Source organism: Pecten maximus, chromosome 3, assembly GCF_902652985.1.
Source record: "Pecten maximus chromosome 3, xPecMax1.1, whole genome shotgun sequence".
Lineage (NCBI taxonomy): Eukaryota > Metazoa > Mollusca > Bivalvia > Pectinida > Pectinidae > Pecten > Pecten maximus.
In genome coordinates, this window is record NC_047017.1 from 38,613,434 (window position 1) to 38,628,403 (window position 14,970).

The window sequence follows — 14,970 nt, forward strand, 5'->3', positions numbered from 1 at the left end:
GTACACGTAAGTGTTGCCGGGGAAATGCCAAAATACGAAATTTGTCAACGAGAATCCACACAATAATGCATATAATGCAGGTCATATCTATAGAATCTGGTTTTTAAATTGGTTACTAGAAGAGTGTGGCTTTTATGCGAGAAACAGTAATATTATGTGGACATAGAAAGTATAGGACCCGCATCGATTGACAAATAACATTTAATTTACATTACATCATTTTGGTTGTCTCCCCCTGATGTCAACGTGACACCTGTGGAACCTCGGAAATACATTCTCCAGAATCTAGTGTAATCCTATCTTTTTAGATTAACAATTAAAAGTTCACTCAATATATCAAAGATAGCCCATCCATCATTCTGGCCTTCTGGACCTCAGTCGTAGTTATATTGTTTTACGGACATTATCACTAGACAGGGGCACACGATGTAAGGAACAGACAAGAAAAGGTTTAAAGACTCACTATCACATCATTTGAACATAAAAGTAATTAGCCTTTTTCTATGACCCAAATTTGCTTGCCTTAATTGACGGAAGGGGAAGCATTTGTAATTCACCGGATGAATAATTTATAAAGTACGGGAAAATTGGCAGCTATCCTCCAATACCAGTTCACGTACGGGGATACCTACCAAGTGAATTGATTGGTACAAGGGCCACAGGTACACTTACACATACAAATGCCAATATATACGGGGTCAACGCCATATACTCGGGGTGAATTACCATGCATAAGGGGTCAAAGGTAATCATAAGAGGGTCAAAGGTATGGGGTCACTGTTAAACAATACCAGCAAGCTTCTATTCTGCGCATTCTGCATCATATTCGTTTAAGGCTCCACAATATTCACATTATATTTGTCAATACGGCGTCGGAGCGTGTTATGAATATAAAATAGACTCTTCTCCTTCTTTTTGCAGCAAGGTGTGTAATTGGAAGAGAATGCGATATGACAGATATTGATATCTCTATAACAGAAATGATATCCACTGCTCGCCCTGCACCCCAGCATTCACACGGTGGCATATTCAAGATACGACCACGACCGCATAGATTAGGTTACATGTTGCATAACCAAACAAGGTACGGGTCGCTAAACTTCAATCTTACAAATGAGCTTGTGATTCAAACTGACCAAACAATTACTCATTTTATTGATTCATTTCTAACAACAGATTTTTTTTTCATTTTGATAATTATTTTTGAAATAGTCAGCAGTACTAAACGGCACTGCTTCATAACGTTTGATTCTATTTGATAAAATCATTATTACATTCGCCAAATTCCATGTATAAGAACTTTCGCTTCGCGAAAATTTAGTACCTTAGACCATATATAAATATTGATGCACTGGACAAGTTGTTGATATATATCTCAATCAAAAGTTGGCAGGAAATCGTGCTCATTAACTACCTATTATTCCTGTCCCACTAAGACTACAACAATACATATGGCTGTTATGCTGGCGTTTGCACATGTTTGCTCCTGCGAAAAGTACATAAATTCAACCTCGTGTATCGCCCTGGTAATAAACAGGAAGACAATGCCACTAAATTCTGGTGAGGCAAAGATTCAGTTTCGAGAGGCATCGAATACCGCATGGAATAATTAACATGCACAAATGAAATGATTTTAAAATCAGTTCAAAAATATAATAGGGAAATGTTGAGAACAGGCGCATCATAAATATTTTTAAGCTGACGAACTGAAATATTTTTGTTTTAAAACCCAACGATTTATGAATGTTCTAAGTTTGTGAGGGTTACCATGGTAGCAATTAAATAAACTCGTTCAGTCATTTCCTGTCTAAGATTTATTATTGTGTATATGTTTTTCTCTGACAACGCAGATTTACATGGCGATAGTCTACAAACTCAGACTCTATCTCGCATTGATCTTCACACACAATATATTCCGGATCCCCATCTGACCGCCTTTTTTGTTATAATGTTTGCACTTCCGGACGTATATATCTGTACGTGGGCATACGACAAGAAACTTTAAGCTTGAGGAGGCTTGCGATCTGACAAGAGATATGTCTGTCATGATACTAGTACTTCGCAAATCCCTTAATATACCTTTTTGTGGCAAAACCGGCTAGTCAGGTTTTTTTGTTTTTAAACTGTGGCCCTATAGAACGACTTGCTCCTGTGTTCAGACTTTTAAATGCAACATCCAGTCAACATGTCATCCGCGAACCTCTCATCACATGACCTTGGAAGTTATGAGCACGAAATTGCTAGCGATCACAAACCAATGCCAAAATATTGTGGTTCTGATCACATTATGTAAATCAATCTAGCGGTAGTATTCTCTTAACTCAAAATAAGGAGTACCTGAACAAATCTAGGTTTGTCGGTAATGGATATCTAATATTATATCATATCTGTAAATTAACATAAAGTATCAATTTTCAATGATTCAAACAATTCAAAGCAAAAATATGTATTCATTTGTGATCTGTTTTAACACGTACAATTGTTTCATACAGACAATCAGACCAGTTTTTTGATTGAAAGAATATTCGTCGATAGTTTATATCCTTTTTATTCGTATAGCTGCGAAATTGTTCACAAACTTGTAAATTTCGTCAAAATGATAAACATTGGATTGATCAATAAGATTCTATTAGAGAAGTACTGTAAACTGTTCCATCTGATCCATGTCAACCATTTCATTTGATGCATTCCTAAAATGATAATATGACCTTAGAAGCCAGCCACCAAAGGTCGACAGTGCAATGGTAGGAGCAGAATAGGAAGAACCTACGGCAGGCCATGACCAATATTATACATCAATGATTGAGATAGACTAATGTGTAAGGAGATAAACCCTTAACCAAGTTACAGAAAGCGATACTTCCGTACCCGATTTACGAGTCACATGTATACTACAGTACAATATGGTTAGGAGAAAAACGCTCCTGTATATCGTAATCAAATTGTCCCCGTATCAGTCACTGATCATTCTTATCTGTTTTCAATATGGTTTCGGCTAAAGCAATTTCCGCCTATCAGCATAAAACTCTCATATTATGATATAGCTTATTGTTCTTCAAATAATAACTTAACTTCGCCGTATCTTACGTAAACTTAATCAAAAACACTATTTGTTAGGAAACTGGCGTCGATAACAAAACAGTGCCGGGATATGATATGTTTGATTGTCTTATAAAACAATAAAAAATGCATTGCCCTCTTCAATTCAGCTCGTCACATATATTGCAAAGAGTCTGTATAGCGGTATTTATCTTTAGAACTATGTCAATATAAATAATATATGCCTCAGATCATATCGTATTCTTATTGAAAAATAATACATGATAATAATATTTTCTAGGAAATTCTGATCGTCCATTATCGTTCGATATCGGTAATGCCAAAGAAACAAATCCTAGAGTCGCGTCAAACGATTGCATTATTGTCTGTGTTTTTGAAATCATTGGACGTTACTATGTTAATACGAATACGAAAATGCCAAAAAGTGATTTTGACTCAATAAAGATGAAATCGGGGTGAATGTAAACCACGGAAAAATACAATATACGTAAGACCATGCGTTCCGCAAGTCCACCGTTATACTGACATTACCAGGTAAATATACACTTGCGTAGGTCAAGTTCTAGTCCTGAATAGAAGGGGCAGTGTAGAAACAAAGAAACCAGACTGCTAGTGAGGATAACTAAAGTGATATTAACTGACGGAGATATTCGGAAATTTAACCTTAATTACTAGTAATCGACTAATTTTGTTCTCATAATTAATAATGAACTTACCGGAGAGGAGTGCGATATTTTCTAAACAGCGTTACCATTAGAAAGTTGTATTCCGACAGAACTGCATTGCACAGTTAGCATATACATGCCAATGTAGTAACTGGTATAGATGTAGATCAATGATTGTCAACTAGAGGATATTTTTTTACTGTTACAGATGTAACTAGATGATACCTTTACTGTTACAGATGTAACTAGTGGATACCTTTACTGTTACAAATGTAACTAGAGGAAACCTTTACTGTTACAGATGTAACTGGAGGATACCTTTACTGTTACAGATGTAACTAGAGGATACCTTTACTGTTACATATGTAACTAGAGGATACCTTTACTGTTACATATGTAACTAGAGGATACCTTTACTGTTACATATGTAACTGGAGGATACCTTTACTGTTACAGATGTAACAAGAGGATACCTTTACTGTTACAGATGTAACTAGAGGATACCTTTACTGTTACAGATGTAACTAGAGGATACCTTTACTGTTACAGATGTAACTAGAGGATACCTTTACTGTTACAGATGTAACTAGAGGATACCTTTACTGTTACAGATGTAACTAGAGAATACCTTTACTGTTACAGATGTAACTAGGTGATACCTTTACTGTTACAGATGTAACTAGTGGATACCTTTACTGTTACAGATGTAACTAGAGAATACCTTTACTGTTACAAATGTAACTAGAGGATACCTTTACTGTTACATATGTAACTAGGGGATACCTTTACGCTTACAGATGTAACTAGGGGGTACCTTTACTGTTACAGATGTAACTAGAGGATACCTTTACTGTTACAGATGTAACTAGTGGATACCTTTACTGTTACAAATGTAACTAGAGGATACCTTTACTGTTACATATGTAACTAGTGGATACCTTTACTGTTACAGATGTAACTAGATGATACCTTTACTGTTACAGATGTAACTAGATGATACCTTTACTGTTACAGATGCAACTAGTGGATACCTTTACTGTTACAGATGTAACTAGAGGATACCTTTACTGTTACAGATGTAACTAGAGGATACCTTTACTGTTACAGATGTAACTAGAGGATACCTTTACTGTTACAGATGTAACTAGAGGATACCTTTACTGTTACAGATGTAACTAGATGATACCTTTACTGTTACAGATGTAACTAGTGGATACCTTTACTGTTACAGATGTAACTAGAGGATACCTTTACTGTTACATATGTAACTAGAGGATACCTTTACTGTTACAGATGTAACTAGATGATACCTTTACTGTTACAGATGTAACTAGAGGATACCTTTACTGTTACAGATGTAACTAGTGGATACCTTTACTGTTACAGATGTAACAAGAGGAAACCTTTACTGTTACAGATGTAACTAGGGGATACTTTTACTGTTACAGATGTAACTAGAGGATATCTTTACTGTTACAAATGTAACTAGAGGATACCTTTACTGTTACAGATGTAACTAGAGGATACCTTTACTGTTACAAATGTAACTAGAGGATACCTTTACTGTTACAGATGTAACTAGATGATACCTTTACTGTTACAGATGTAACTAGAGGATACCTTTACTGTTACAGATGTAACTAGAGGATACCCCTACTGTTACAGATGTAACTAGAGGATACCTTTACTGTTACAGATGTAACTAGAGGATACCTTTACTGTTACAGATGTAACTAGAGGATACATTTACTGTTACAGATGTAACTAGAGGATACCCTTATTGTTACAGATGTAACTAGAGGATACCTTTACTGTTACAGATGTAACTAGAGGATACCCTTACTGTTACAGATGTAACTAGAGGATACCTTTACTGTTACAGATGTAACTAGAGGATACCTTTACTGTTACAGATGTAACTAGAGGAAACCTTTACTGTTACAGATGTGACTAGAGGATACCTTTACTGTTACAAATGTAACTAGAGGATACCTTTACTGTTACAGATGTAACTAGAGGATACCTTTACTGTTACAGATGTAACTAGAGGAAACCTTTACTGTTACAGATGTAACTAGTGGATACATTTACTGTTACAGATGTAACTAGATGATACCTTTACTGTTACATATGTAACTAGAGGAAACCTTTACTGTTACAGATGTAACTAGATGATACCTTTACTGTTACAGATGTAACTAGAGGATACCTTTACTGTTACAGATGTAACTAGATGATACCTTTACTGTTACAAATGTAACTAGAGGATACCTTTACTGTTACAGATGTAACTAGAGGATACCTTTACTGTTATAGATGTAACTAGAGGATACCTTTACTGTTACAGATGTAACTAGAGGATACCTTTACTGTTACAGATGTAACTAGAGGATACCTTTACTGTTACAGATGTAACTAGAGGATACCTTTACTGTTACAGATGTAACTAGAGGATACCTTTACTGTTACAAATGTAACTGGAGGATACCTTTACTGTTACAGATGTAACTAGAGGATACCTTTACTGTTACAGATGTAACTGGAGGATACCTTTACTGTTACAGATGTAACTAGAGGATACCTTTACTGTTACAGATGTAACTAGAGGATACCTTTACTGTTACAGATTTAACTAGTGGATACCTTTACTGTTACAGATGTAACAAGAGGATACCTTTACTGTTACAGATTTAACTAGTGGATACCTTCACTGTTACAAATGTAACTAGAGGATACCTTTACTGTTACAGATGTAACTAGAGGATACCTTTACTGTTACAGATGTAACTAGAGGATACCTTTACTGTTACAGATGTAACTAGAGGATACCTTTACTGTTACAGATGTAACTAGAGGATACCTTTACTGTTACAAATGTAACTAGATGACACCTTTACCGTAACTCCGTGTAAAGACTCATCCACCACATCTTTACTAATCATTTACCTACATTAAAGTGACCTTGTAACATGCGGCTTTTATCCAGAGTCAGCACTTTTCTAAAGAATTGTATGTCCATTTGAAAACATTTAAAGAAAATAATACAATTTTAAAGGTACCATTATATAGTTCTAGAATGGATTCATTTTCTATCCTGGCCGTTCATCACTAACTCACACAACCTCCCAATCTGGTGATATTTTTACGATAAATAAGGCTGTCTTATATGACATGATAACCTAGTGCCGTCATCAACTATACAACAGTGCAGTCATGCCGCTATAAAATGGTTTTCCTCGCGCTTGTCAACCTAACGGCGATTATATTTTCCAGGAAGATAAAATTTTACTGTCATTTCTAGAATAAAACCAATTCAAAATTGAAATTGACTTACATCAAATCTTAGGGGTTATTCAATGAATAAACCGCATACGATGGAATGTTTTCACGGAAATCAATTCTAATGCTATATATCAAAATTGATTTCCTCAAAAAAGTATATTGCTATTATTTGTGATTGATGTCGGATTGATAGAAAGATGCTAGCAGTGTGAAGTCGCCTGTACTTTTATGGCCGAGAGTGGTGGTCGTTTTTGTTACAGTGACGGAAAACTGAATAATTATTATACATTTGCAGATGAATGTAAAAGAAAATTCAACATTTTTGTCATTCTACGTATTCGATGAATCACTAAATCTAACATGCCCACAGGTCTTTTGAATTGAGAAAATATTAACATTTTTGAAAAAAAAGAGTTTGACGTCAAGCATAAGATCAAATTAGTTTCAAAATTGTCTTTAGTTAAAATCAAATTTAGTACGCGTTAATTTTTAAATGGTTTTGAAATATTAAATGCTGTTTGCCCGCAGGTCGGTAGAAGTACTTTTGTTTTGTCATTTATTAGTTTTCACATAGGAACGACAACCGAAAGTCACTGCGGGTAATCATTTTAACGATTTCTAACAAATCGACAGAGTATTACTGTTGTAAGAGGGGAAGAGACACAGAAAAGGAAATACAGTTTTACTGTGTAAACGTATTTACAGAAATTCAGCGGAAATAAACGCAATAATAGAACTGTTGTTTTTTGAGATTTTGAAAAAGTTTGAAGCTAGAAGTCATATATTTTCGTGAATAGATTGAAGCTTATAATAGTTTTATCTACTTATTATATTTTTGAGGTATCCGTTTTTCGACATTTATTCTGTCCTAGGAACTGGCTAATACTGAATTACTGGAATATAATTATCATAGGTACGGATCTCTGTATAAAACATGGTCCAGCACCAGAATGTATACTGATAGCAGTATTCAATAGTTTTTGTGTATAAAATGATGCCATTACAAAAGATATACATTTATTATTACTCTACAACTAAAACATTTCCTTTGACGGACGTTATTTCAGTATGCAGTGAAATACTGTTGAAGGCTCAGCAAGCTCTAAATATGTTAAGAAATCGGTGTACGTTACTGTATCAACAGAGACAAGGTATCATAACAATTGTAGAAATCGGGAAAGACGGACAGGACGCAGCTGGTGCAGACTACTCTTTGTCAATGCCCCTTAGAGCTGACGACACATAAGAATCCCGTATTTCATTGGTAGATGTCCCTACATCAGTTTCCTCCTACGATCCCTCAGTGGGACATATATCAGCAGGTCAGTTAATTTAGGAAGCCGTCTGGAATATACTTACCGTAATGCTAAAATAAAACGCAGAGGAAACATTTTACAGAACATGAAGATTTCTTGTTGTACTTACCGAAGTTGTAGAGTAGATGTGGCACACAACCTTTACAGAATATTTCTACCAGCGTCACAATGTTGTATGGCGTCCATGTCACTATAAATGCCAACAATATGGCACTCAGTGTCTTTGCGGCCTTTTTTTCCTGTTTCTTTTCCGATCGTTTTTTCCTTGCACGTTGTTGCTTCACTTTGTATGCAACCTGTGCCGCCAACTTCGCGTTTTGCGCTGATCTCTGTGCATCGTTGGAACGCGTTCTTCGACCTAATGCCGGCGTCCCTTTAGGTGGGGGTAAACAATTCTCTCGAGTCCGTTCTAAACTTTGAAATGAAAATGTAGATTCTTCCCGTGCTAAGCCCTCGTTCGATAAAGAATCGCTATCATCCTCTGATATTTTTGAATGTCTGTTTGGTGACACGATGTTCGTGTCCTCGTCATCTGAAAGCATTCGTATCGAAGGCCCGATTTCAGAATCGGATTTTGTATTTGGGAAATTAATAACTATTGTATATAGATCCTCACATTCTTCTATAAGAGGTTCGTCACAATCTCTGCTTTGTTGCGGTGTCAAACCTTCCCGTCGATTGTTCGGTGCAAAATGGTGACCGGTCATCACGTGGTGTCCTGGAGATCAAAGGCGTGAATCTCGCAGCCTCCATCGCCATCAGCGGAATGACCAAATTACTGGTGTTGCCACTTTTCTTTTTACCGCTTGATGTTCGTCCATTCATTTGTTTATTTATCGTTCGATTTTGATCAGTGGTGTAAATCTGGGAACGCACTGACGAAGAATGTGCATCCGAAAATGAACTGTTAATAGCTGTCGGAGACGCAGGGTCGCTAGCGCTCGACTCGTCCGCCTCATAGTCACGGTCAATCTTACAGCACGAGCACCTTGACCAGATGGATTTATCGGGTTCGACTAGCATATCAGCTAGGTCGTAAACGTCATCGAATTCATTTTCGTAACGCCGAGCATAGAAGTCGTAATCATCGATGTCCGACGCCTTTTTCTTTTTAATCATTTCTTTCATGCCCTGTAACATTGGCATACGTTTCTGTCTTTTTCGCGTTTCTTTGTAAATCTTAAAATACAGAACAGTCATAATAGTCACTGGAATATAAAACGCAATCAAATGGGTACCAATCGTGACGTAGGCATTTGTGTATAGAAACTGGATATAACAATCCGTTTCCGGTACAGTTCGTTTACCTTCGAGGTATGGCCACGCGAATATCCAAGGCGTCCATAACAACGCAGATATCACCCAGGAGAGTCCTATCATAATAAGCACCTTCTTGGTTGTTCTTTTGGCTCGATACGTAAGCGGCCTCGTCACTGACAGGTACCTATCGAAACTGATGAGCATCAGGTTGGCCGCGGAAGCGTTACTCATTGTATAATCTATAGAAAGCCAAAGATCACAGTAGAGAGACCCGAGTGGCCAATAACCCATCAAAGTGTACACTGTATATAGCGGCATGGACACAAACCCTATAGCCATGTCGGCAACGGCCAGGTTCAACAGGAAGTAATTACTTATCGTCTGTAGTTGTTTGTCGATCTTGAACGCGATTATTACTAACAGATTACCGATTATCGTCGCCGGAGCAAGTGTTATTACAAGTATTGACAGAGCAACGATTTCCGGAAGTGTTTGTAGGGGTCCGGGTGCTGACGTCTGGTTGGTCCAGTTTCCAACATCTGTGACGTCAACGGTTATCAAGTTTGAAAACGAGGACGACGTAACCAGCTCACTGGCGGAGGATAGCTGATCGACTTGTGCGGAAATGTTTAGTGGGGTGAGATTGGAAGACGTGGTAGTTTGTAGAATTGCTCCAATAACTGTCGTCAACGATTTTTCCGTGGTTTCATATACTCCTGCGGGATCTAAGATCCGAGTGACGTCACTTGACCAGGAAGTAGACGAAGCAGAAAACCTTCCGGAGTTTTCTGCTGTGGCATTATTTACCGCCATTTTTCTATCGCCTCCATTTTAGTTTAGTTTTAAAATATTTCCACACTCTCCGGGCTTTAAAATAAACACTCTCACAATATCTTTTGAGGCCTCATTTGGTGTTTCCTCATCAAATTATAGTTCCGTTCTCGTATTTGCCTCAAACATGACTCTTCGATCAATGTCGAGTTTCCTGTAGGTATCCTTTATTTTACCTCATCCAATAGCCGTATTCCATATCCTTACCCACAACAGTTGAATACTTCGTTGCATATTTCGTCCACGTTAGCTCAATAGCGTGAAACAGCCCTACGTTTGGCAGAGTATACAGGCTTTCCTGCGTTCTTTCCAATTGATCGTCTGCTTCTTCGATAACGGTCTTCACTCGTAACACGCAAAAGCATCTGGAAAAAATGAAATTTGAAATTAAGATAAAATCTATCAATGAACTATTGCCAGTGTTATAGCCAAAGTCGCATGGTTCAGACTGTATCTCCCACTGACAATACAAAATCGATAATAAGTCTCCTTTATCTTTTCCCGCCAAATTGATTCATGAATGGGGATGTCGATTTCGTCGACCCACACTAAATCATTTTTGGGTTGGTCAGGAAAAAAGGCGCAATGTCATGTTTATAGATGTTTGTAAAGCGGATTTAAAAACTTGCAATCTAACATCATTCAGCTTATGTCGAGACCAGACTATCACGATCCTATATTCTTTCACAGTTAATGTATTTTAATAAAGGATTCGATACATCAACCAGGCCAGTGTTGAGGAGACGGAGCGGGAACGTTTCCAAATCGTGGGACAACTTCATTACAGCAGTAATGATTAACTATAGTCTGTATGATGTAGCAAAGATGTAGTATAGCAGATTAATTGGCGATGTCCAAACAAACGACAGCAAGTTCATAGGGAGACCTAGGCTAAGACGCGGTGGTCAATATACATAGATTTCACTCTGCACGTGGCGGACAGAAATTGTCAGCCATATCAACATCAAATGTTTATTCTAAACGATAATATATTTCAAAGAACGAAAGCTACTCTTGTTCTGGTATCGTATATTAACACTGTATGTATCGGTACTAAGAGGTTAGTCCACACGAGTATGTAGTATTTAGGGCTACCAGTAAATCATTAAACAAGCACCTTGATAAAGCTTCTTTTTTCTCAAATTTAGAAAAAATTATTTCCTTAATTTATTGGAATAGATACTTCTGTTCTAAATGTTTTTCTATATAACTACATCCCGCTTCCATGGCTAAATGATATAAGAGACCCACAATCCCATGGCATTTCCATGATTGAAGGGTATTTTAACTTCGCTAACCAATAATTTTCAGTACGATACACTTATGAAACACCCTTAACTAGCAAAGATCGGATACTTGTAGCAACGGGGAAAGGTGGTTTATAAACACTTGGCCGATTTCCCTCTCTCGTTGGGGAGGATATTGGGTTTAGAATGTCATATTATGCTATGTGTGGTGTTATGTTAAAGCGGTGTTCTAAGTCTTCTTTCCATTAGTCTACTCTAATGTAATCTCTTAAGAATGTGACTTAGACATTACACAGGAAGAATAATTAGTAAGTACAGATGTAGCTCTGAATTGCTGATTTTTGATAATTCTGGACTGTTGTTTCTACAACAACAAAAAATTGTTTTTGGTAAAACTGTATTAGAATCAATTAAATATTACAATTATCAATTTCCAAACACATAAATTTGATTAAATGATAGAGTTCCTGTACATTCATTTCTGTGTGATAACATTGTTTCTTAATTATGTGGCCGAAGTTTTAGCTATGTGGTAATACTGTTTAGTTACATATGATAACATTGTTAAGGTCCATGCTGATTTTTCTGAGCTCTCATCTTGATTTCTACACTTCTGGCCTTCGTATCGCTGACGAGTTACAGAAGGATGAAGCAGCTGTATGATGTAGCTTTATATTCTTTATATGGCATTTAATTTAACTGCATTAATATTTACAGGGAATGTGCAAATCATTTGTGTTACTTTTGTAAAATCATCCATATGCATTTGGTGATCGATGATTTCTTTCTTATAAATTTCACTTACAGTAACGTGTCCCCAATTGAGGTCGAGGTCAATGTGGACGAGGAGGTAGAAACCACTGATAACGAGCTGCCTATGTTATAAGTGAAATCGTCAGGAGCTATTGAAGTTAACGTGAGGGGGGATCAGTAAGGACAATAGTCATATTTGTCTGTAGGTACACGTAATACAACATAACCAAAAGGGTCAATCGGTTTTCGAGTTACTGAGAATGATTAATGATATTTCATAAAATGAAATATTGCACTAATGCATATCCAATATGGTGCATACGTGTATATTTGATAGCGAGTCTGATGTTTACTTTATTGCTCTTAAGTCTGTCTGAAGAATTTAGTAACAAATTAAATCAATGAGATGTAAGCAAGGTTTCAAAACCTGTCGTCATTAGATTATATGAAAATGGTAGTCACCTTTAGGTGATATGCTGAAATACGCTAGATATGTTTGGTTTCGACAGTGAATTCTAAGTAGCAACCCTGTACTTAAGCAGTGCGACAAACTTCGTGAGCTTCAACATTAAACGCCCACAAAATCGTAAATCACATGTAAGTGAAAATTTAATAGGAATAACTTGAGAATATTGGGCTGGGCAGTTTTCTGGTTAACCAACGACTGTCGTACAAACCTGCGTTATGGATTCTCGAGGACGGGAATATGACAATCTAACTTCATATATTGCAGTGTAAATATTATCAAAATTTTCTCATATATTTTTTTGAAAATATTATCAAAACTACGCCATATATTATAATGACAATAGTATTACAAATAAGCTCATATACCTGTCATAATAATGTTATAACTGAGGAGGAGTGGGATTTTGTTATTTTCTGTATTCTGTGCCCAATCAATTTGATGTTTTAAGCACTAAAACATCTTTGATAGTAAAGGAAAAGTGGATTGGAATAGCATCACCCTGTTGGGGTCAAACAATTTTCCATGAGGTAATATAGCTGTCCTTGATATTAAGGGTACATTTTCTTTCCATCAACCGATTAAATATAAATCTTGAACCATTTCAATAACTGGACAGAAAGTGTGTGATTATGTGTAAAAAAAAAAACAGGGGTAGAATGCAAAAGAAATATTATTGAAAAATCGGGAAAGTTATCTCCCTTGGTTGTAAATCGTTCTGCACGTGAGCTCGTAAATGTATATAATCCCGCGGGTAGTCAGAGAGTGGTCTCTTTGATCCTGAACCCCGCAATGAAAATGTATAACCACAAAACGTGAGTACTCATCACTGCACTGTCGGGTTTTTAGATACGAGAGCACTTCATTAGTCTTCAAGGGAAGACTTGTGAGCTGTCATACACAAGTTTTCTCTACAATATTTCGCAAAATTGAACAACCACATTTAATTGTGATACGTGTGTATAGTTTCAGGCTATAACGAATCTAACCCACCGTGTCAGCACATAAGCATTAAAAAGACAAAGATTTTACATCACCATGACAACGTTTTAAGTCATAACACACAAATATAGCCTCCATATCTTTTGGTGTAATACAGTATCTCCATATAAAGGCCTTTGATGTCTTTTTTGGTCGGAACCAAATCGATCTGTGGAAATTTGATGACGTCAGAGAATTGATTAGCAATCACATCTAACCGTACATGTATGGCTACTGTCAAGTATATACGTTTACGGCATCATACATGATGATTAGGTCACTATGATGGGTGTCCTTTCAAACCTTTATGTCCGATAAACTACTTCAGAAATGGGATTTCCTTTCCCCTTATTTAAGTATTGTACTGTATAAAAACAATCATCTGGAGTTTGTTGTGATATATACACAGTAAGTACTTACGTGTAGTAACCTAACATTTTACTGGTGTCATGAGTATGATCTCGAGTGTAATACTACACACGACGGTTCGTACTACAGCCGTGATCAGGGTAGATTGTTTCTAAAAACAGAAACCGGATGTGAAGACCTATCGATCGTGTTGAACAAATGCACACAGCTGTTTTAGACAATGATGAGCTTCTGTACAATATAGCCTTATCAAATTTAAAGATACGATATGTCCCAAGGTGTAGAGTCCATGATTCCCAGTTAACTACTGACGATTATCGATATCAGTTTCGTCTGAGTAAGAAAATGTTTCACGCCGTAATTAACACGGGGAACATCAGTGATCACCGTAGAATGGACAGTCTGCAGACAACAAATGTTCTGTTACATTATTTTTTAATACAAACGTTTACCACGTGATTGCCAGTGTTAATATCACGTGATTAAGTTCACAGAAGGGGAGATTCTGGTATTAGAAATCTACATCAGGTTTGAAGTTACGTTGAAAATCAGCATCAACAAGATCAACATAGGGACAGTTCAATAGCATTATTAATAACAGGGTCAAATAAAAGGTCATCTCATTTTGACCTAGTGTGACCAAATGAAACTTCAGAATCTCAGATATATAGTCCCATCACCGAATGGTTTGGTATTGTATTGTTTAATTAACGTCCTATTAACAACTAAGGTCATTTAAG

At 36.6% G+C, this 14,970-nt stretch overlaps 1 protein-coding gene across 1 annotated transcript in view; it reads right to left on the reverse strand.

Moving 5' to 3' along the window:
• The window catches only part of LOC117324126 (muscarinic acetylcholine receptor M1-like), a 72,664-nt gene that overhangs the window by 18,138 nt on the left and 39,556 nt on the right, over window positions 1–14,970 (reverse strand). The window contains 2 exon segments of the mRNA XM_033879791.1: window positions 8,433–8,962; window positions 8,964–10,779. Of these exon segments, the coding sequence (XP_033735682.1) occupies window positions 8,433–8,962; window positions 8,964–10,396 (1,963 nt within the window). The 5' untranslated portion in view covers window positions 10,397–10,779.